We start from the raw sequence: 23862 nt of genomic DNA on the forward strand, positions 1-23862 counted from the left end.
GCTTATCAAACAGCCTGAAGAGGAGGGGACTCTCAAAATGCACATTAGTCACTGACTAAGTTTGGATGATGCTATATTGGCTGAATTAGACAAGATAAGATTGCTACATACAGTTGCTTCATTCTTCTCTTTGCATAAGCCAGGAAGTCTTTAGTTTACTTTAGTTTCTTGTTACATCCAAACCAGGAAATCATAGTTAAAGACTTCCCAGTAAACCAAGATATGAAGCCATGGTAAAGGTAAAGGTAAAGGTAAAGGTAAAGGGAGCCCCGACCATTAGGTCCAGTCTTGGCGAACTCTGGGGTTGCGGCGCTCATCTCACTTTACTGGCCGAGGGAGCCAGTATACAGCTTCCAGGTCATGTGGCCAGCATCACTAAGCCGCTTCTGGCGAACCAGAGCAGCGCACGGAAACGCCGTTTACGTTCCCGCCGGAGCGGTACCTATTTATCTACTTGCACTTGACGTGCTTTCGAACTGCTAGGTTGACAGAAGCAGGGACTGAGCAATGGGAGCTCACCCCGTCGCGGGGATTCGAACCGCCGACCTTCTGATCGACAAGCCCTAGGCTCTGTGGTTTAGACCACAGCGCCACCCACGTCCCTATGAAGTCATGGTACAATTCACTAAATACCTTGTCCTGTTTGGAAACCATTAACCATAGTTTCTTGGTTTCGGTATAGCAGAAGACTCTAGTAAGGTGGTGAATCCCTGGCTTGCACAAAGGAAGGAAGGAAGCCATAGCATAGAACAAAGCTTGTTCACATCACATCTTATGAAACTCAGGTGTGACTGCTCAAGCACAGCCACGAGCCTAATCTATATCAGAGGATCACTGTGAGAACAATATAGGGAGAATGGGGATCTGCCTTGAGCTCCTTGGAGAAAAAGTGACAAATAAAACAATCCATTTTTAGCCGATTTGAAGGAGACACTCTTAATGCATGCCTGCAGCTAAACACAATGGCTGCATGCATATGATCATGCTGTCAACAGTATCCAATACAGCAGTGCCAGCTTTATAATCCATGAAGCCATGAAGCACGGCTTAATTAGCACGGGGAATGCAAACCTCTTGCAGGCAGATACATATTAAAGCAATAAAGAACCTTGTTGTTGTTGTTTTTAATTGGTATGAAAGGAGATTAAGGATTTGGGTAAAGTCTGCCCCAACACACAAAAACACACACATGGGGGGTGAGGGGAGAGAGAACAGCATTCTTAAAATTTGAAGTTACGTTTTCCTGAAAGCGCAGTATTTCTATTGCTTTGCAAACAGGGTGGCTTTGCTTCAGATGTTGAGACTTTGGGGGAACTCCCAGAGGGATGCTCCACTTGAAGAGCTAGTGGAAAGGCTGAAAGCGAAAGGCTAGGGAAAGCGCCTGCTAGACTTCTCACGACAATGAAGCAACCCCGAGTCACTTCTTCGCTGTCCACAGCATGGAGCCGTATTTTGCACACAAAAACAGGAGGGACACGGCGGAGCAGCACTTAAAATATACTTGTGTTTCACCTCATGGGGGGGAGCAAGGGGAGCATTCCCATGTCCAGTGCCCAGTCCCCTGCTCCCCCTCTCCGAATGGTTACTCCTCCCCCAGAGTCAACACTAGTGGCAGCAGAAGGAACTTACTATGATAGCCACAGTTGATTCCCAATAGCTGTTAGGGCAGGAATTCACCATGAGCGATGAAAGTGATAATGCCTAGAACAGTTCTGCCACACACCTCCACATTTGAACAGCAGCTGAGACTGCTGTTGGGCCAGACTAACTCCAGTGGCAAGTGCTTACAGGATTAAAGCCCCAGCTGTTAACGGGGATCTGCGATTTTTGAGTGGTCTTGCTGGTCAAGGCTGTAGGCACCAGCATCCCCTTTTCCCCTACCAAACAGAAATGTGGGGGAAGCACGCCAGGTTGGGCAAAGCTTCTCAAAGTCACCCCAGGTAATGTCACCCGACACAAACACACACACTACACACACTGCTGGGTTTTCATGTTTAGAAGAGTAGCCGACTGGGCAACGCTGGTTGGGCAGCACTGCCCAACCCTTCTTTCCCACCATTGGCCTTTCCCAACAGGACATCTGGCAGGAGAAGGGTTGCCTGGACACCACTGGTCAAAGGACCAAGAAGGAGCATCCAGTTTCCCTCCTCTGCCTTTCCTGCTCCAGAGTTAGAAGGTTGGTTAAGAGTGCTTCCTGTTCCACCCTAGGCGGCTGGCTGCGTATCACACTCCCCAGAGGGTTGTGTCACCCTCATCATGGCAAGTGCATCTGTTAAAGCCTGGCTGTTAGCAGCAGTTGCACCTACTGCGATGTATGGAAGAATTTGTGTTTTTAAGTGGTTGCACACTGCCAGATATAAAGGAATATGTAGTCTATGTAGCCTACATGAGTTAAAATACCATTGCTAACGTTTCTCAGATTACGGCCATCTTGAGGCAGCAGGAAGTCACTCTCAGGCAAGCATTTATGCCACCAACTACAGGAAAAAGAATACTTACCTGTGGTGGCCCTTTAAAACATGATTAGATCATGTATGCTAGGCATGTCCAAGTGTAGCCAACATGGCGCCCTCTAGATGTTTTGGACTACAACTCCCATCAGCCCCAGCAAGAGTTAGCAATGGTCACATATGGTGAGTTGGCAACATCTGCAGAGGACGATGTGGGCCACCTGTGGCACAAAGTGAACAGCCAAATCAAAACATGCCAGTTTGCAGGCAAGTGCCACCACCAGAAAAGCAGGTATCAACCATGCTAGCTATACAGGATACCAGGTTCAGAGGAAACAGATTTGGAAATATCAATTGCTAGGGAGGAATAATGTAGGAGGGCTACTGCCTTCGTATCCTCTTTGTGGGCTCTCTGGAAGCAACTGGCTGGCCACCATGAGAAACAGGATGCTAGAATATATGGGCCTTTAGCCTCATCCAGCAGCACCCTTTGGACTCTGTTGGGGCAAACTACCAAGCTCCTGTCTTCCTAAAGCCTTGCAGGTACATTTGGGCGGCAGTGGTGGGGGGAGAATTTGCTAAAGTGGAATAGTGCTTAATAGATTGTGCCATGCTTAGCAGCTGAAGCACAGGAGCCTCGAAGGGACTGGGCAGATTCCAAGCCTAGCGCATAATGCGGCAACGCTTCAAAAGGTGGTGCATCCTTTCTAAGTGTTTATTAACTAATGGTGTTTTACCACGCCTGTATTCCCACATCACCACATACAATGCTTTTAACAACAGCCAAATGTTCACACTCAGACTGAAACAGTATTCGGACACTGCCTTGTCAAGCCTCTTCACTCTTTCCCCCCTTTTAAAGAATGAATTATAGATAAATATGTATATTCAAACATTAAGAGTCTGCAACAGAACTTTTTCGTTTACGTGAAAGAGCACACGTAGTTCAGAGCGAGTTGCTGCTACTGCACAACTACTACTAGACAAAAGAGGCTGCAAAAGTCCACCATTAGAGGGGTGGGGGGGTTGGCCCAACTCCTTCTCATTCACCGAGTCTTGTGCCAATAAAGCTCCTGGGTGAATTAAACACATGCACACCAAAAATCTAGAAATTAACAATGCCTGAAAACTTTCAAGTACCAGTAAGCTAGTACTTACTAGGGATTGTAACCTGAGGAACCCTAACATCCAACACAAATAGGCTGATAATACCTAAGAAAACTGATGGCACAACATTGAACAAGCCTCGTCCTTTTAAGCATTATTTCCCCAGGTTTCTTCACAATCTCATTCCAATAGCAGTCTTGCTTTCATTTCCAACAATTATTTCATGTATTACATATATATATATACACACACACAAAGATTTAGCCTGCAAAAAGGGATGGGAGAATGGTACATGCTGCTCATTTGCAAGAGACGTGGAACATCCAGTAACATTGATTTGGAGTGGGGGTAAATCTCTAACAGGTCAAGGTGTTTTTCTTAAGGATGGATTTCTGTTAATGACAGTGTTTGTGCTTCTTGCTGAATCCAATGAACTGGGATGGATTGCCACTGAAATCACTAGGGGTGCAACCAACAGTTTTCATATAAAGCACAAGCTCAATTCACCCTACAACAGGGCGCACTCTTAAGGTCTTCCTCCACACTTAAAGTTCAGCAGCTAGCATCCCACAAGATTGAGCGTGGCTACTATAGCGTAGGTTAACATCAAGCATCATCCGTAACAATTCTGTAAGAGCATTAAGAATTTGTCTTTCATACACACACACACACGAAGACAATCATTAAGCAGGTATGTAGTTCGCTGAAAGGAAGCAGCTAGCGTTTACAGTCTCCCCAACATTTCATCCCATTTGCTTTGGCTTTTCATGCCCCAGAAAAAGAACGGAATCAACTTACATTTCCATCACTCCTCTGTCCTCCTTTGTGTGTAATAACGACCACTTCCATCCATTTACGCAGGTGTTGCTGTGGGGGAATCCAATATCGAGAGTCATTTCCTGCTTTCTTACAGCCTCTGTTAGCTAAGCATGGCCCATGCAATTATTTACAATAAATAAACTTTGTATAATACTTTGGAGCAAGCTGAAATTGTATTCATTGGGAGGGGGGGTTAAGCGAGGAGGCAAGACTGCTATCTACAGACACTGAGGGCTTTGCAGCCAAGACATTTTTCATTTTTGCCCAGGTAGAAGCAGTCAATGAGATCTTTTGTCCAGCCGGAATCTATGGGAAGATTGCTGCATGCTCCCTGATGTGGAACTCATTCTAATAAGCAGCCTTAGCTCACCTCAAGACCTACATCCTAAAGCCATGAAGAAACCTCCAGCTTGATGACAAACACATGTTGTCTCCAGCTGTGCCATGCCATGTGAACAAGGTCACATCTAAGTTCCCCACTGTGCCTGGTGCAAGAAGGAATGAGGGTGGGTGGCAAGGGCGGCAGCGGTGGAGGCGAGAGGAAGCATTCAGTTCAGTGCCTGCCACCCGGCCATGCCACTACTTGGGGACACAAGTCTCAGACCAATCAGCTTCAGCTTAGCATAAGTTCTTGTAATACTGCAAAAGGCTCACACAAGTAATTTTACACACACAGATCTAAAGCCAGCAAAGTTTTTCCAAGGTTGAAGGGAAAGGCAGACGCCTAAGCAGAACAGCAAGGAACAGGGATTCTGTTCCAGTTGGTGTATTCTGTTTGTGCCTCTAGCCCCTATGACTAGAACCTCCACTGGAAGAGTCCCTGGCCAGGATTTTACCTCTGCTACTAATCAACCTCCAGCTACCCTTGACATTCCAGTACTCAAGCTGTGATGGAAGAGCTCATCTGAGCTGCAAAAACTGAGCTAGAGATGGCAGCAGTAACATCCTCCACATAACAGACCAAATTTGGAGGTGGGGGTGAGGTCAAAGAGACTGGCTTGCTGATTCTCCTTAAGAGCCTAGCTGCAAATTCCCAGTTCCAGTTTTTGGGTTGCTAGTGGCTGTTAAACCCTTGGATGTTATTTTATTTGGCACAACTGGACAACAGCATCAAACATAAACAACAAGGTGGAGCAGATTCAAATGGTTAAAGACATGTTCTTGTTCATGCTTACTGGATGTTTATTATAGCATTAGAAATAAAGTTGCCAAGTCTATGAATGTTTGCCAAAGTAGCCTGACATTTTGTGGTTTGTTGTTTTTAAAAGGGGGCCATGCTTTCATTTCAATTTAGCAGCACTTTTTTTAAAGCCAACTAGTTCACATTCAGCTTCCAACTGAAGATTCACGTACTCCAGATTCCTCCTCCCACCCCACATCCGACACCCAATTAATCCACAGTTAAAGAGAGAAGATTCCTTGTACAAATCTATTAAATAGCTTTTAAGCCTCTTCTTTGAAACTTTCGATTTCAGAGTGACATTTGCTTAAAAATCATTCAAGCAGTTCCATGTTCTTACCATCATTTGATCGCAGAATTTGTCATTAAAGGAGTTAGGGAACAGTCGAGTCACAGAAGTTAGGCGGTTTACCACATTTAGCGTCAAACTTCGGTAATCACCCAACATCATAAGCAGAGGCCTCATGTGCGTGTGAATCTGGTCAACTTCAATCGTAGCACCTTCCAAAAACTGACAGGAAGTAACATAAGCAACATCATAAAAGTATTTCTATGCAAGCATCTACGTAAGCTGGTATTTTTGACTGCAAGTTTAAAGCATCCTTAGAATGGAAAGAAAAAAAACACTTACTGAAATAATTGTGACTTTTGAGAAATAAAGTACACAGGACCAGTGCAGACATAACTACGGTTTCTTGCCTTGATGTTAGTAAAAATCCCAAATAGAGTGAAACCCCATGACTGAAATTGTTAAACAAAGGCTGATTCCAGAATGCATGTAGCAGTAGATAACCAGAGAAACCACTTGCAAGCAGAAAGACTGCAATGGCTGGGGAATCAAACTGTTAGCCTCAAGTCTTTAAAGATGGTTTGGGTTAAAAAAAAACACCTTAACTGTGGTTAAGAAAAGCAAACCATGGCTTGTGATATATTTGGATTGGGTCACAGATGAAAAAGTTTCACACTGGCAATTATGTTCTCCACGTGGAAGGTAGATTCCTCCAATAAAGCAATAAGCAACTTTATAGAGACCCAGATTTCCAACAGGACAAACTTCTGATATCACAGAGCTATGCACTTGTGTCAGAGCTTGCTGGAGCTAAGCAAGTCTGGGTGCGGACAGTCCTTGGATGGAAGGCCACCTGGAAATCTTGTGTGTGCCACCCTGAGTTCAATAGGAAGGCAGAATACAAACAAAACCACATAGGACATACACAAAAACAAACCAGCCTGCTCCATTTACAGCATTTACTAACAACGTGTCTGCCGTGGTCCCAGCCCAGGAATCCCTAGTCCTTCCCAGGAAGGTAACTGTGCCATCTAGACTCTGGTGACTGGGCCAAAGTTTTTGGAGGATCAGGAAAGACCTGATCATGAGAAAAGCTTTCTCCAAAAGAGTCCCCAAATCCTGAAACCTTACTGCCTAGAAGAAGCCAACAGCTGCAGAAAAAGGCACCAGGTTAGATGCCCAGACTATAGAGTTCTGCTGAAACAATGTGCCACAACTGCAGGACTGCTCATCATGGTCCCAACCCAGCACCTTAGTCTTTGCCCAAGGCCCTTGCCTGGCCTGCATTTACAGTTTATTCCAGAACCCTAGACATACTGGACTCCATCTTGCAAGGGTCATTATCACTCCTTGGTGGTGGGTGTCACAATGGATCTGGTTAATGGCAAGACTAGTTACAGTGGCCTCTTGGGCCACGTAAACCCTGCCATCAAGATGTAGGACAGTTAACTCAATTTTCCAAATCTTTTGAAAAGACTTCCGCTTCAATATTTTGTCTATAAAAGTCTACGGGGACCCAGCACCTGCTTACTATTTGAATGCATTTTCAGCCCTGCCGTTCAATACGAGTACGGTGCAGGTTTTAAGCAGCAATCAATAGTTACATTAGCTATTTAGGTACCATAATTAAAAACACTCAGTTGCATTATAGCTATGACATCAACAGCCCACTCCCAAGATTATGGAGCCCGTAACAGCAAGACATCAATAAAGCGCCCCAGAACAACGTTGTTCTTTCTTTGGAAAGTGGTTGTACACATTTGAGAGGCAGCAGAGAACTTCTATGCCCAAGATCAAGCCATTTAAAAAATAACCCACTTCATGGCGCCCCAATTACACTGGCATCATGCAAACAGAGATATAAACAGAGCAGCCATTAATCCCAATGGCAAAACAGCTTCCTTGTTACTCAGCTCTTGAGCAGAGAAAAAAAGTCAGTACAAAGCTGCTTTGTTTCAGTGCCACAAACCTTTCTCATGCAAGCCTCTCCTGCCTCCTGGAGTTCATTGTTTGTTGAGTTAAGTGCCTTGAAAAGCGCAGCAATGATTTTCTCTCTCGACTGCGGCAAATAATTGCAGGCAGCTAAGGCATCTGCAAAAATCAAAGGAAATTGAGCTTCCTTATTAACTGGAAATTCAAAAGGTTAAGAAACAACTCTTTTGTTTTTATTTCTATAACACTTCTTTGATTTCTTCCCAAATTACAGACGGCTTAACATGCTTTGCCAACAGCAACAGGCTTCAGAAGAGGAGGTGGTGGCAATCATTTGTAGTTTTACAAGTAGCCGACTTCCAAAGCACATTTAGAATTCTGGACCATTCACCATGTGTGAAGAGAGGGAAAATGCTCCAGAAGAGGAGAGAATGGTGAATGACAAGTGGTGAAGAGAAACAGGCTGTGACCTGTTCCTGGCAGGTGAACATGGCCCCTGGCTCTGCCAATGAAATGGAATTAGTATTGCATGCTGATTTACTTAGCCAAACTTCGATACCACAAAAAAAAAATACCTGCCCTGCAACACAAAAGCTTGCTAGCACAGAGAAGTCTTCAGCAAATAGAGGCAGAAGGCAAGGGAGATGAAATAAACATCACCAGGAAAGGTATTCCACAATTGGGTGCAGCCACTGAGAAGGCCTCACCCAACTGTTCTTCCACTATAGTCATGGCACAGAAGGGTCTCTCTACAAGACTTTGAGCAGTGAGCAGCTTGATGGAAGATGAGGCGATCCCCAAGATATCCTAGACCCAAGTTATCCAGGACATAAAAGCCCACCGCCAAGACTTTTAAAGGCGCCCAAAAACAAACTGCCAACCAGCGCTGTTGTTTCAGGGAAAGTATAATATAGTCTTCTTGAATGAGCAGCCACCAACATCCATGATGCCGCATTGTGGACCAACTGAGGTTTCCCAATACAGTGGTACCTTGGGTTACATATGCTTCAGGCTACAGACTCCGCTAACCCAGAAATAGTGCTTCAGGTTAAGAACTTTGCTTCAGGATAAGAACAGAAATCGGGCTCCGGCGGCGCGGCAGCAGCAGGAGGCCCTATTAGCTAAAGTGGTGCTTCAGGTTAAGAACAGTTTCAGGTTAAGAACGTACCTCCGGAACGAATTAAGTACTTAACCCAAGGTACCACTGTACTCTCCAAAAGTGAGTTACAAGTCCCAACAGCCTTAGCAAGCATAGCCAATGACCCAGGACAATGGGAACTGTGGTTCAGCAACAACTGGAAAGCCAAAGGCTCCCCACTCCTGCACAAGTTCCTGGATTTGCTCCATGGCACCAGTTTTTAAAAGTGTATCAGCGAGAAACAAGGTCAGAGGAGACAGTTCTGAGCTAGGTGAACCAACAGTGTGACTCGGTTTAAGGGTGCCACGTATGTTTATATAGTTAAGTTGGTGCTCAGCCTACTACTATGCTACAGATGCTACTGCAGACATCCTTATATCTACAGGGCCCCATCCTTTTCCCACTACAGCATCAACCCTAGTGCTTTCTATACAATGCAGCATATAGCACCCGTATTCAAAGTCTTATTTCCCTGTTCAGGGAAGTTTTTAACGTGTGATATTTTACTGTATTTTTGGTTTTTATGGAAGCCGCCCAGAGTGGCTGGGGAGGCCCAGCCAGATGGGCGGGGTATAAATAATAAATTATTATTATTATTATTATTATTATTATTATTATTATTATTATTAAACTTACTCAGTGCTGCAATCCGAAGAGGTACCAATGACGGAAGACTCTTGTAGCAGGGCAATTTCATCAAAGCACAGTCTTCAGCCTCACATAAATTCAACAGCTGGAAGTGGAGATGGAAAAGAGTTGACTTCTTGTTTTGAGCCAGGGAGTGGGGCTCTAAACACACTTTAAATTGTTTATCTGTCATTTTAACAAGGAACTTTGAAGCCAAACACAACCATTCACATTTCATTAACAAAAAAATACCAGGTGTTGCATTTTGGAAGGTTTTTCCCATCATTGTTTACTGTTTTAATGTGACTAGACTGATGCACCCTGCCTTGTAATTGCATAACTGCTCCAAATTGTTTACTTAAATATTGTATCCCGTTACCTTTTTGTCCATTTTGAACCATCATTATGAACAATGGATCAGTCTGATAGTCCCAATTTTAATTATTTATTATTTAATAAAATTTATATACTGCTTGATTGCAGCAAAATGTCAAAGCAGTTTAGAGAAAATATAAAACAAAATTATCACTAAAACTTCTACAACTATAATTTAAAACACACGGGAGGTTCAAACCGCAATAAAATAGACTAAAACAAATCAACACTCCTAAAAAAAACCTTTCTAAACATCTGGGTAGCCCTTGTCTAAATAGGAATGTCTTCAGCAGGTATCAAAAAGAACACAGTGAAGGTATTTCAATTATCTGCATCTAACCCATATAAAAAGCAGATCAGAGCTGCTCATCGTAATTCTTTTAAAACTATGTGGTATATACAATGTCTGCCCATTAAAAAATGCATTTCACCTTACAAGAGGTTATTGTAAAGGAATTTTTTTTTTAAAACCCAACTTAAACTTCGCAAAATAAACAAGTATAGCGGCATCAGGAAGAAAAGCCAAGGCATTCTTGCAAGGGCACATTATGAATGTCTAAATATAGTAACATTAATTAATTACAGCTGGTGAATGACAGATTTACTAAGCATACTTACACTTCTCACTTCTATCAGTTTTGCACTGTTTAAGAACTATGGTTTCCCCCCCCCCAAAAAATAATCCTGCTACTCTCAAGTGTATGTACATAGGGTGGTAGCCCAAAACTGCATCATGGATAAACCCATGGAGACTAGTTTTAAAATTTGTGAACATAAAGACCAAAGGGAAGTACCTCTGTATAGAACACTTTGTGTTCTACAACATTTAGATCCATGGTGAAAAGTCTGGGTTGAAGTGTGGTGCAGAATGTGTTCCCCTCCATCAAACCAATCTGGGCATTTGCAGGTTGATGCCTAAGTAAGTGCTTTTTCGGAGGAACCATGTCTTGGAGGACCTAGAAAATAGCAGAGAGCATCAGAAAAGGGGTCTTAGTTTGTGTGGTCTAAATGCCACCTTTCTCTTTCCCTCAATCATCGCATACTCTTCTTATATGCAGGATTATCAAACCCAAATTCAGGACACACAGTAAACATCACTCCCTCAATACAACCATCCACAATTAAACCCGCAAAGTCTCTCACTGGTTGCTATCATTAGATAACCTCTGTGCTGCTTCCATGACATACAAGGTCAAAATCATGACTAATCCTTTGTGCACTAATCATAGTATTTTAATCTTTCAAAATTCCTGTTATCACAAGATCATCAGACACAGCACAAAAGTGGATATAGCAAAGTATATGCAGAATGGAACACTGTCCAAAGAAAAACAAGGCCTGAAAAGTAATCGCATGGGAGGATTCCCAGAACGTGCAGTGCAAAGAGAAATTCCATGTAAATCTCAAGAAAATAAAATAAGCCAGAGTGGTTAGAGCAGGGCTAGAGAACCTGTACACCTCCAGGTGCTGTTTGACTAACAACTTCCATCATCCCCAACAATGCTGGCTGGGGCAGATGGGAGTTTGAGACCAACAACATCCAGAGGTGTCCGTGGATGAGCCATTCAAACCCCTACAGAGACTTAGGACATTTATATCCCTCTTCCTTCCAAGGGCACCTAGGGCAGCAAACACATCAGTGAATATAAAAAATACAAGTAAAAATAAAACTTAATACAAACATCTAAAAACCATTTAAAACATCGAGCTCAATTGGAAATATCGAGCCAATCGGTATCTCTCAACCTACTTATCACACAAGGTTGTTGCGAGGATAAAATATGGAAAGAAAAATGATGTGTGCTGCCAAATGCTCATTCAAGGAAGGCTCGGATAAGCACCCGATGGAGAATATTTAGTTCATGGGCAAGCATGGCCAAGGAGATGGGACTCGGGAGACCTGAATGCAAAACATGACTCAGCCAAGGGCTTGCTGGGGAACTCAGGAGCTATGCTTACCCAGCTGCAGTTCTCGTATCACCTTTTCCAGGGAGTTATCACACAGATACAGGATCAGTAATGAAAGGGCTTTAACATTGCGTATGTACAACCTGTGATGTGAAACGATTACAGCCTCTCAGCCCAACAATCCTCCCAGGATTGTTAAAAGGATAAAATGAGCTCTTTGGAGGAAAAGGTGGTATGTAAATGTTAAAAAATAAATATATTTAATAAAATACAGCAGAATGAGGCGGCAGCATTCTGAACTGGAAGAGTAGACTGCAACCCTTAAAGCTGCAATGTGAGGATTTCATGTTTGAATGCTCTCTCTTGTGTAAAGTCCCTGAAAGCAAAACACCGAGAACATCCAAGAGACAGATTCTAGCCAAGCCAATCCCCGCCCCCACTCTGGTGGTGATTTACTATTTACAAATTATAAATGTGCTAGTTTTCTATTTCCAGAGAGCTTTTTTTTTCCAATAAGGAAGCGTTGTGAAATGTGACTCCTCACCAGCACATTGCGGTGGTACAGTTCACACTGCTATCTCAGCCTGCTGCATGTGTCAATCAGGTCACAGACAATTAAACATTAACAGGCTGTCTCACCTCTTTATGCGGCTCCATGATCACAGTGACGCTTTTCCCCGTGACTTGGGCAAGCACCTGCAAGGAGTGCATCGCTTGCTTCCTTACAGTGGAGTTTGGAGAGGTCACCTCTCGCACCAGGTCATGGGTCACGTGATGGAAAGACTTTTCCTGGGCCGAGAGGATGTCTTCTGTTTTCTCTTCATCTTTCAGAGGAGTCGCGCACCTGATCAGGAGCTGTTCCAGGGTGGTTTTGGCCATAGCAACTGCTCCATTCGAAACCTATGCAGGTTGCAGAAGTGTCAGTGTTGCCAACGCAAACTAATGAGCAGCACTGGAGTACCCAATTCAACAGTGAAGTGACCAGCTTGCAAGAACATTCCTGCTTGAACGTGGATTGGAAACTTTATACAGAGGGCCAGCGTGGTCACCCACTTTCTCAAAGGGCCCATCGCCATCAGGACCACCATCCCTGAAACTGTCAGAGCCATGGTGCAACACAGCTGTTTGCTGCTGCCACCACCAGCCAATTAATCCCAGTTCCCCTCCCGCCTGCAGTTGCATTTGCCCAGCATCTGTTATTTGTCGCGGGCATCGTATCATGATGGGAGATTGTGCCCATGATGCTATTATTACGGGAGCCAAGCTGGTACTCAGCTCTATGCCACAGCTGCCATGTTAAATTCACCAAGATGCAATACCCAACATCTGCACTACGTCTTGGGAAATCTTAACATGGCAGCCACTCCTGCAGAATGGAGCCAAGCACCAATCTGGCTCCACTAATAAGCACCACTGCCCACTGCTGCTGGATAAACACACAGGAAGGAGGAGGCAGTGACAAAAGAAGCAGAAAGCAGCCATGCCAGGCAGGCAGCAGTAGAACCAGGCAGGGGAGTCAGACTGGCGCTGGACAGAGGGCCAATGATAGCAGCTTGTGCTGGCTACACAGATACATTTCCAAAGCCAGAATGAATTGGTGGTTTAATGTTTCCAAGGTGAGATGTCAAAGCACACCTCATCAGTAAAGTGGAAGTGTCTAGATGCAGAGCACATGACAAAACCTCACTCAGTGAAGTTCAGTTATCTTTAAAAGTCTTGCTTATCCAATTCCATGCTGTTTTTCTTCCCCACGTTTAGTCACACTGAAACACTGCTATTTAGCAACTGAACGCTTCCCTAGTTTTCCACGCAACCAAAAATAGTAATTACACATACAAAGTTGAAAGAGAAAAAGGCAGGTCCGCATGCAGTGGATTCGATGCTTGTTTTAATCTGGATTCATAAAATCTCTTTCCTTGCAGGAGTACCGTTCCCTCTCACCTTCTTTGAACCCTGATGAGGGACACAAAGGCTGGCCAACCTTTCCATTTAACCAGATTTTGAAGGCACGGGTTAAGGCTGACTTCAACTCCTTTTTAGCCTTTAAGCATGGTTAACAATAATGCAGTATACCCCTTAACAGTGGTGAAGGTAAGAGACAGAAATGTGATCCCAAGACAGAAGAAAGTGCCCGTGTCTGATATCTTAACTGTGGTTAAACGGGGGCCACTATCACGTCCCTGCATAGTGCTGGTCAAGCAATCTCAGGCCCAACAACACACCTGTGAAACAGGAATGATGCTGGCTTCACTCACGGTGAATGCCTACTGAGAACGAGCCAGATGAATCTACCATGTCCTTCATGATAAAAATCATACAACTATTAAGCATCTGTGTAAGAACCTCCAAGTTCTCCACCAGTTTTCAGGGAGAAGTAGCATTACAGAAGCGCAATGCAATGGTGAAAAAAACAGGCAATAAGCTGTCTGGACAGGGACCAAAACTCAGTCATAGAGCTCTACATGCTGAAGGTCCAGGGATCAACCCCCAGCACCACCGGGAAGTACACCGGGAAAAGATACTATGGAGAGCTACTACCAGTCAATGCAGGCAATAGTGGACTAGATGGGCCAACCATTGGTCCAAGCAGCTTCCTATAATTGATATGAGTCTTAAATACCTCTCCTGTTAGGTCCATCATGACAAACAGCAGCGCCTTGAGGAAAGTCTGTTGATTCTGGAGAACCCAAATGAGAGGCAGCCGCTCCATGAGAAATTTGATGGACACCACTCCCCCGAGCTTCGCGTACCAGGCTTGTTCATAGCAACAAGCGCACAGCCGCTCCACAATGTATGAGAACAAGGGAAGCTGGCAAGCCTAGAGGGTTAAGGAAAGAACCAAGCAAATGTGCATCAGTCAGCAAGGGGCTGGGTTGTTCAAAGCAAGATCGCATCTGCAAAGTTGGAAGTGAGCTTTGTTACCCTTTCCTTCGATCCCAGGATGATGCTGGCAACATCAAATATCACGGCTAGCGCCACCTCTCCAATTTTGCAGAGCTCTTTCTCCTCGTACGCCATGCAGATGGCGATGGCATCGATAAGCACCAAGGGATCCATGCCTTTGGATCCGTTTTCTTCACTGTGGAACATGGCCGTGCTGGGCTGGCTTCCAACCTGGTAACACTGAAGCAAGAATGGACCTGGGATTTATAGTAAGGTGGGGAAGAGGAGGAAGCAGAAAACAAGGAGGCTTCAATTAGATGAGAAGGAAAGAGCAGCCCTGCTGGGTCAGAACAAAGGTCCACCTGGTTCAGTGTCCTGATCTCCCCGGACTACGGGTATAACCAAATGCTTCCAGGAAGCCCACAAGGAATGAGTGAAGGCATTGGCAACTGCTGCCCGGAGGTATACTGCGTATGACCATGGAGGCCCAACTTAGCCATTGTGGCCAAGAGTTGTTGCCAGGCTGGGTAAATACCTTTTAAAGCCACTGATGCCACTGGCCTCTGCCATATCTTGTGGCAGTGGATTCCACAAATCAACCCCACATGGTGCAAAGAAGCCCTTTTTCTTGCCCATCCCAAATCTGCAGTCCATTTCATTGGGTGAGCCCAAGTTCTTTGATGGCAAAGAAGTGGGGAAGGAGTCCGCTCCATCTACTTCCTCCACACCATACCTAAACATCATAAACTGTTACTGTCATAGACCTCCCCACCCACCCAAAAAATTATGTACAGTGATACTTTGTGTTGTGTAACCTCCAGGTTACAGAATCTTCAGGTTACGGCAACAGCAAACCCAGAAGTGTATACTTCCAGTTTTCGCCACGCGTGCATGTGCAGAAGTGCTCTGTGTGCCGTGCATGCACAGAAGCACTCAAATGCGCCCCGCACATGTGCAGAAGCGCTCAATTGCACCCCGTGCGTGTGCAGAAGGGCACCTCTGGTTACGAAGTGTTCGGGATACGGCCGGGCCTCCAGAACGGATCCTGCTCGTAACCGGAGGTACCACTGTATTCCTCTTAACTGCCATTTATCATGACAATTTCAGGCAGCATACAATAGTGTGAATGGCACCATTCACAGAAACTAATTAAAACCAGGTATCAACAACATGCACTTAATAACCTGAAAAAGAATGATATCTTCGCCTGAAAACAAAACTGCAGTGCTTTTACTCCTGGCTTCTTGTTAAAGAGTCACCAACCTGCTGCCCTCCAGAAGTTGTTCTGACTAGGGCTGATGGGAACTGTAGTCCACCAACAACCGGGTGGGCAACAGGCTGGTGATGGCTGGCCCAACATTTACTTACCGCACTGCTGGGCAACTGCCACCATGGTGTAATGCCGAATTAAGCTGGCTACAAATGGAAGAGCACTGGGACGCAAGTCTTTGATCACCGCCGACATGAACGCCCCTGTCAACGCCTGCTCAAACGTCTTACGGGCAGGTGTGTCCTGGGCTTTGTACCGATGGGAAATGATTACGCTGGGAATCGACTTCTCAGTAAAGCTGCAAAAAGCAAAACAAATCAACAGTTTTACAGATTTACTTTAACTGAGAGAGAACATTTTGTTCTGATCGAGGGATGAGCAGTTCGTCTGAAACCGCATCCAATGTGACCTGTGCCACAAGGTCGGACTGAGGAAATGCAGCTCATAGAATCGCGGAATTGTAGAACTGTAGCTCAGCATCAGGAGAACTGTAGAACTGTAGCTTAGGATCAGGATCAGGCCACAGCTGATGCTAGCCATCTGAATCTGATTCTCAAAACCATGGCAAACGTGTCAAGGCTTGCAACCAAATAGTACGGATACAGCCAAGAGAGTTTGTGTTCACTTACCCAGAGCTCAAAAGGGTTAACGGGAGCACCAAGCTTACATGATAGGCTAATTTCATCCTGAGGATTTACTATCAAAATGTCTACTGCATCATCTAAATGCCTGAAACTGGTTTTAAATAGGAACAGTAATTCCCTGAGTAACTCAAGTTTTGCAATAAAAAACATCAATCTGTTTACTAATAGTGCAAGCTCAGTGCCTAACAGAACGAGCTTTGAACCAGAAAATCCCCCATCCAAATCTTGCCTCCACCACAAACTCAACAAATGGCCTTGGGCAAAGGAATAGATCTCAGCCTCAGTCCCTTATTTATAATAATAACGGGACAGCGTTGTTGAGCTTTCTATAAGGCTGTTGTAAGGAATACTGAACTAATAATGCATATGAAGCATTCTGAATGTTCTAAAGTGCAGGAAAAGCGTTCAGTAACATAGTTCAGTTAGAGATCATCTGTTTCGCATGCAGATGGCCCCAGGTTCATTCCCTTGCATCTCCAGGTAGGGTTAGGAGAAAAGACTTCCTGAATCCCTGGAATGCTGCTGCCAGTCAGTGAAGACAGTACAAGGTGTGGGAACCAGGCAGAGGGCCTTCTCGGTAGTGGCGCCCTCCCTGTGGAATGCCCTCCCACCAGATGTCAAAGAGAACAACAACTACCAGACTTTTAGAAGACATTTAGAAGACAGGTGAAGGCAGCCCTGTTTGGGAAAGCTTTTAATGTTTGATGTATTACAGTATTTTAATATTTTTTTGGAAGCCGCCCAGTGGCTTAGGAAGCCCAGCCAGATGAGTGGGGTATAAATAATAAATTATTATTATTATTATTCCTATGTACTGCAAGATGTTCATTGTCCCTGGCTGCCATTTATGTCCTCCATGGGCAAGTGTTATCAATTCCAGGGAATTAGGGGCTCTATTCTTTCCTTTTAACAGTGATTCAAGCTAAATACCAGGGATCCATTTACCACCCTCTGGCATGCATGACACGACACCCAGCCATGAACCTGAGAAGGACCAGGGTATTGCCCCCTGATCAGTGTGTCTGATCAGCAACCCGTGTGCTTTCTGCATCCAGGTTTGTCATCTATTTATTTCCTTCTTTCTTAACACTGCGCAGTTACACTACAAATCATCCAAACCACCAAACATGTTTGGTTGTGTACAATGTTATTCCAACTCAGAACAGACTCACTGAAATTAATGAGCATGTTGGCCCATTAATTTCAAAGAGTCTACTCCAAGTAACACTCACTTAAGAGACGACCCTCTGTAGAATGCAACCCCAAGAACTAGGGGCAGCCTGCCAACCTTAATTTTGCAAGCCATCATAAAATAATCTTACTTCGGATGGGCAAGAAGCTGATACAAAGCATGCTTGTTATCATCCAGGCTCATCATGGCCACCAAGAAGCATTTGATCACCTCCCAGGCCTGCCTCCGGTAGTATGGCTCTGTGTTCGCACTCTTCAAGCAGTCCAAGGCAGTCTCGATGGCCTAAAACAATGGAAGTAATTTGATTCAGTAAACCATAAGAACAAAAAAAGTGATGCATTTTAGAAGCTGCCTAGCTAAAAAAATTGCACAAGCTTCTGTGATGCCTGCTGGCTTAGATCAGTGGTCCCCAAACATTTTCTCCCCCAGACCATTTGAAAATTGCTGACCGTCTTTTCTTTCCCCCCCTGCCAGTTCTAGAAACTACAATGTGCTGCACCAGTGTTTATTATTTTTAATTGTATTTTTATTGCGTCTTTGTTTTGAACATTGAATTTTATTGTATTACAATTTGAATTCTGAAGGGTCTGCAGACCACAGTCTGGGAACCCCTGACTTTAGTATCTTTAAGAGGGGATTACATTACAAAGTCACATGCAAGGGCACCCATCTAGGCAGCGACCACAAAAAATGGTGAGGAGCACAGCACTATGAACTACAATGTATTGCTAATGAGAAGAGTTCACAATAAAATAGACAAAATAATGAATACATTTGCAAGGCTTACAGTGAACCACAAAGCACAAAAATTACTGAAGGATGCTCTAAGCAACTGACAAATATAATTACACTTGCAAAGTATACATTTCACAGTGACAAACCATACTGCACAAGAATTATTCTTGCACTGAAGAATGTTCTAAGCAGCTGACGCTTTCTTCGGCACAACGATAATAAAAATAGCACCAATAATTATAATATAATAATGAAGTATGTTTTGTACTGTAGGGCTCGCTGTAAGCCTTGCTGGGACGTACATTTTGCAAGTATAATGATATTTTGTCTACTGTATTGTAAACTCTTCTCATTATCAATGTTTTGTTGGGCACAGTCATATGCTCTTCAGCATTGTTTGTTTGTTTGTTTGTTTAAAAGAGGATTAGACAAATTAGAAGACTATCAAGCAGATTTGAGAAGCAAATGGAATCCCCAAGTTTAGAAGATGTATGTGGCTTGAATATCAGCTGCTACAGAGCAACATTGCATGAGGGGCATCACCTTCATGCTTTGAGTGTAGATTGCCTAAGAGTGTAACAAAAGCCCTGCTGATGCAGGCCAATGGCCCATCCAGCATCCTGCTCTCACGGTGACCAACCAGATGCATGATGGGAGACCCTCAAGCAAGACCTGAGCGCATGATCACTCTTCCCAATCCTGCGGTTTCCAGCAACTGGTATTCAGAAGCATTACTGCCTCCGACTGTGGAGATAAGAGCATCAACATGGTGGCTGGTTCTTCTTCTTTGGCGATCACTCCTAGCCGAATAAGATTGTCTTCCATAAACACAGTTTTAACAATGAGTCCGTAAGCGACTGTGGAGACCAGTTCTGGGTCCACACATCCTTCCACAGTGGGGACATAGGTTTCTGGGTGGAAGTTGATCATGGTGAGGGTTTGCCAAGCGTGCCTTCCTCTTAGCACGTTTCTCCCTTGTGTCCTGAGTCTGAGTGTCTTCAAAGCCCATGACACCTTTGGTAAAGGCTGTTCTCCAACTGGAGCGCTCACAGGCCAGTGTTTCCTAGTTGTCAGTGTTTATACTACATTTTTTTAGATTTGCCTTGAGACAGTCTTTAAACCTCTTTTGTTGACCACCAGCATTATACTTTCCATTTATAAGTTCGGAATAGAGTAGTTGCTTTGGAAGACGATCATCAGGCATCTGCACAACATGACCAGTCCAACAAAGTTGATGTTGAAGAATCATTGCTTCAACACTGGTGATCTTTGCTTCTTCCAGTGCACTGATATTAGTTCGCCTGTCTTCCCAAGTGATGTGTAAAATTTTTCGGAGACACCGTTGATGGAATCTTTCAAGGAGTTGGAGATGGCGTTTATAAGTGGTCCATGTTTCACAAGCATATAGTAAGGTTGGTAGTACAATAGCTTGGTAAACAAGCATTTTGGTTCTCCTGCAAATGTCCCGGTCCTCAGGCTGGTAGCTACTGATAGCCTTATCATCTATGAATTTGTCTAATCCTCTTTTAAAGGCATCCAGGGTTACAGCACAACTTTGTGGGAGCAAGGTTCATAGTTTAACTACACGCTCTGCTTTCTTTTGTCTGTCCCATAAATACCTGGAAGGACCTTTGATCTGATCCAGCAATACTAAACATAAATCTGAGATCTGAAGTCACTGAGATACACACACAAAATGTACAATGCTGTTTTCTCTATTTAGGTACAGAAAGGTCCACAAAGGAATCTAGAAGCTTAGGAACATTTGCTCCTTCCTCCTGCTCTGCACTGACTTCAGCTGCAATTGCTTCACGCTCTTCCTTGCGGTGTGGCAAAGGTTTGCTCTCCAAAATGGTTCCCTTACAAGCCTTCTCAGAAGAGTTAAAGAGACAGGGAGCCAAGCACTTTGCACACACTGTAAATGGCAAAATGCTGCTTTAAGCATCTCATAAGGAAAATCAAACTTTCGTACAAAAAACCTTGCGCGACAGCAAAAAAGCACTCTATAAATGAGACTCAGGAAAGGCATCTTGGAGTCTGAGACCAACTTAATGACAATTTATAGGAGTCTTTTCACGGCAACCACTCTGTGAAGCTCCAGGGCTCATGGTTTTGCCGACCCAAGGCAACCCAATAAAAGTTATCATCTTGACTTACTCTCTGATTTAATACACATGCACACACAAGTATGTTTTTGCTCCAAGATGAAGAAAGCAGGCGCCCAGAATAGGACATTGATCAAATGTAATCCAGCTGAAAAATTCATCTGAGAGCCATGAAATAAGAAATTTCATTGCCTAACTGATTGTGAAAGGAAATCCAATCATCCATGCTTAAATGCTGGAGATAAAATTATGTAGATAAAAGTGACCTTTGAATGCTAAGGACTCACCCCCCCCCCCACAACAGAGCCACTCTTGTTTGCAGGGGGGAAATAGTATTTCCAGTCATGAATGAAACTGGTTGCTTGCCTCTCCTACACAACCTTTCTCAAGTTTTCAATAAAAAACACAATGAGTTTTCCACAGACCACTGAGGTGGAACTTCTCTCACTATACAAGGCTAACACGAAAGATGGATTTCTTCTGTTGGCACTTCATTCCAATTCTTGAGAGATCAACTGTTTTTACTCCCAGCTCTGTGAATGCACAATGTAAACAGAGATTGCTTCCTACTCAACCCGAAAAGCTGGCAGGAATTTTATTTAGTATGGGCATATCTACAGCACTTTTCGTTTTATGGCTGTCTATGCAAAGACAGATTTCTAGTCTATATTCAAAGTAAAATAATGGCGTAGTTGAATTCAGAACTGCAGAGACGTAATGCTAAGGGGGAGAAAAATTTAGCCAGAAAGGTTTCACTTACTGTCTGGCAACAATGAGGTGAAAAGATCCTGTCTTGGCGCAACAGGATAATTAGTCCTATTTATAAAAAGCATTAATGGCGAGGAAGAGAAGAGGCCAAATTGGATCAAAGCTTAGACATTGTGACCTGCCAAATGCTGTTAAGTGATTCAAGAGTTCACAGCCGGGATGCGAGCCCAACAACAAAAATATGCAAACTAAAATATAGCCATCATGAAAGTGGCAGGTTCTGTTGGATTAATTTGCAAGAAAGCTCAAACCAAGTAAGTATTTAACAACTAACACTACACACACAAACATGAAATTGTTTGCCTTAGTCTACTATGTCCTAAATACAGACTCAGAAATTTTATAGGCCACAGCATGATTCTCCTCTCACCGCCATGACAATGCCCTTCTGAGCTGATCATTTGTGAACCAAGTTTTCACTATGATGGCAGAAAGAGATGAGCTACAGACATAAGCTCCACACCTGTGCAACAATGGATTTTAGATAGGTCTCAAGTATAATGGCATCATCATGCAGCCCACACAGACTTAATACAACAATCCTAAACATATTGTCTAAGAAGCAAGCTCCATTTAACAACTTCTTGTTTCACAAAGGTTGCAACAGGCATCAACAGGATCTTAAGGAATTTCTGTAGCATAAGTAGTCTGTTGTCAGCAGCCGATGGAACAGACTTCCTCAAGATGGAGCTTTCCTGATGCTTTGGAATACCACTCCCAGCAGGGTCAAAGGTCAGGGTTGATAGGAATTGCAATCGGAAAACATTGGGAAAGCACCAATTTGGAAAAGGCTGCAGCAGAAGCCCTTCTAGAATATTTGTGGAAAGGAAATTATTTGGCTATTGGCATAAATATTCTACCTTACCTTCTCCATTGGGAGCTGGATCGATGCTTTGCAGTCGGAGAACTCCGCCGTAATACTGGGGCCTTGAATCTCCGTCACGACATACTGCAACTTCTGAGACTCCTTCAGCATTTTTCTGTTGCTTCCACCGAACTTGCCAAGCACCCGATAAGCAACGTGGGAAATGTTCTCCGCTGGATTGCGCAGTGTCCGCCACAAAGCCTTGGAAAAAAGTTTTAAAACATCCATGTGTAGTTCAGAACAGTGTTGGTTCAAAAGAATGCCATATGCTATACTTGAGTCTGCTGAACAGACTCTCGAGTTGGGATATAGTTTAGGGGGCTTTGTGGCGGTGACCGGGGGTAGTTTCTGTTATTAATTCTTTGTATCTTTAGTTTACACTTAGTGTGGAAATTGTTCAATTTGGTTGTGTATCTTTTTCATGCTTTAGTCATTGCTTCTGATTACTTTCATTATGTTGCAATTAAGAATCTTTTTCATGTTGTAAGCCACCTTGAACTATGGAAAATTGTGATGTATACATGTTTTATAAGCCACCCTGGACTCAGATTTGCTCAAAAGTACAAAAATATTTTTAATTGACTTAATTAATTTGGGGAAGAGCCACAGCTGAGTGGCAGAGCATCTGCTCTGTATGCAAAAAGGGTTCAATTATCAACATTTCCAGGCTGGGCTGGGAATATCACATGTCTTTAACCCTGGAGATCTATGGCTAGTCAGAGTGGAGAATACTGAGCTCGATGGACCAACAATCTGACTTCTTATGGTCCCAATTAAAGCTTCCCAAAGCAGCTTCTTATGGTCCCAATTAAAACAAATAAAAATAAACATGAACACTTTCAAATCCGTTTCACAGCAAAGTGAGGGAAGACACACAAAAACAGAGAAAGATAATCCCTGTTATACATCAACATGACTAAACAGTTCAGGATTTTCTCTAGTCTCCCCCCTTGGCCAAAAGAGAAATATTAGTATTTCATGTTAACATTTTTCTAGGGTTCAACAACCTACATTTTCATTCTTTGAAGGAAGGGGGGGCAGAACTTAGCAACAAACAGTAAGAGAAAAAATGTGCAGAAAGCCTTTGAAAAGTTCAAAATACAAGTGAAACTCCCCACAAATCACCTCAAAGACATAGTTCAATATAGTCAAACCTCGGTTGTGGAACGTAATCCGTTCCAGAAGCCTGTTTGGCTTCCGAAATGTTCAACAACTGATATGCGGCTTCCGATTAGCTGCAAGAGCCTCCTGCACTCTAGCGGAAGCCTTCTCAGATGTCTGGCTTCCGAAAAACATTAGAAAACGAGAACATTTACTTCCGGGCTTTCGGGAGCCAAAATGTTCCAAAACAGAGGCGTTCGGGAGCTGAGGTTAGACTGTATCACAGTAGGTTCAGGACCTCACAAAGTAGCACAGCAAGCCAAAGAGATGAATTAAAACCCCTATATTTTACACATACCTGCATTAACCGGCCATTTTGCTATTACATTAAGCAAAAGTCGAAAGGAGGACCCCATTTAATAGGAAAGTTTCTTCCAGCGTTCTATCAACGTCAAAGAGATGGCCATGGCTAAA

At 43.7% G+C, this 23862-nt stretch overlaps 1 protein-coding gene across 8 annotated transcripts in view; it reads right to left on the bottom strand.

Annotated features, from left to right (window-relative positions):
* The window catches only part of TRRAP (transformation/transcription domain associated protein), a 158008-nt gene that overhangs the window by 112435 nt on the left and 21711 nt on the right, over positions 1–23862 (bottom strand). For all 8 annotated transcript variants that reach the window (XM_053365849.1, XM_053365848.1, XM_053365847.1 and 5 more), the window contains exons 21-31: positions 22288–22488; positions 17945–18096; positions 16077–16276; positions 14748–14965; positions 14446–14643; positions 12465–12725; positions 10712–10873; positions 9552–9648; positions 7815–7936; positions 5897–6067; positions 4356–4424 (exon numbers count right to left, since the gene is read on the bottom strand). In XM_053365849.1, the coding sequence (XP_053221824.1) occupies positions 4356–4424; positions 5897–6067; positions 7815–7936; positions 9552–9648; positions 10712–10873; positions 12465–12725; positions 14446–14643; positions 14748–14965; positions 16077–16276; positions 17945–18096; positions 22288–22488 (1851 nt within the window). The remainder of the gene's footprint in view (positions 1–4355; positions 4425–5896; positions 6068–7814; positions 7937–9551; positions 9649–10711; positions 10874–12464; positions 12726–14445; positions 14644–14747; positions 14966–16076; positions 16277–17944; positions 18097–22287; positions 22489–23862) is intronic.

Source organism: Podarcis raffonei, chromosome 14, assembly GCF_027172205.1.
Source record: "Podarcis raffonei isolate rPodRaf1 chromosome 14, rPodRaf1.pri, whole genome shotgun sequence".
NCBI classification, from domain to species: domain Eukaryota; kingdom Metazoa; phylum Chordata; class Lepidosauria; order Squamata; family Lacertidae; genus Podarcis; species Podarcis raffonei.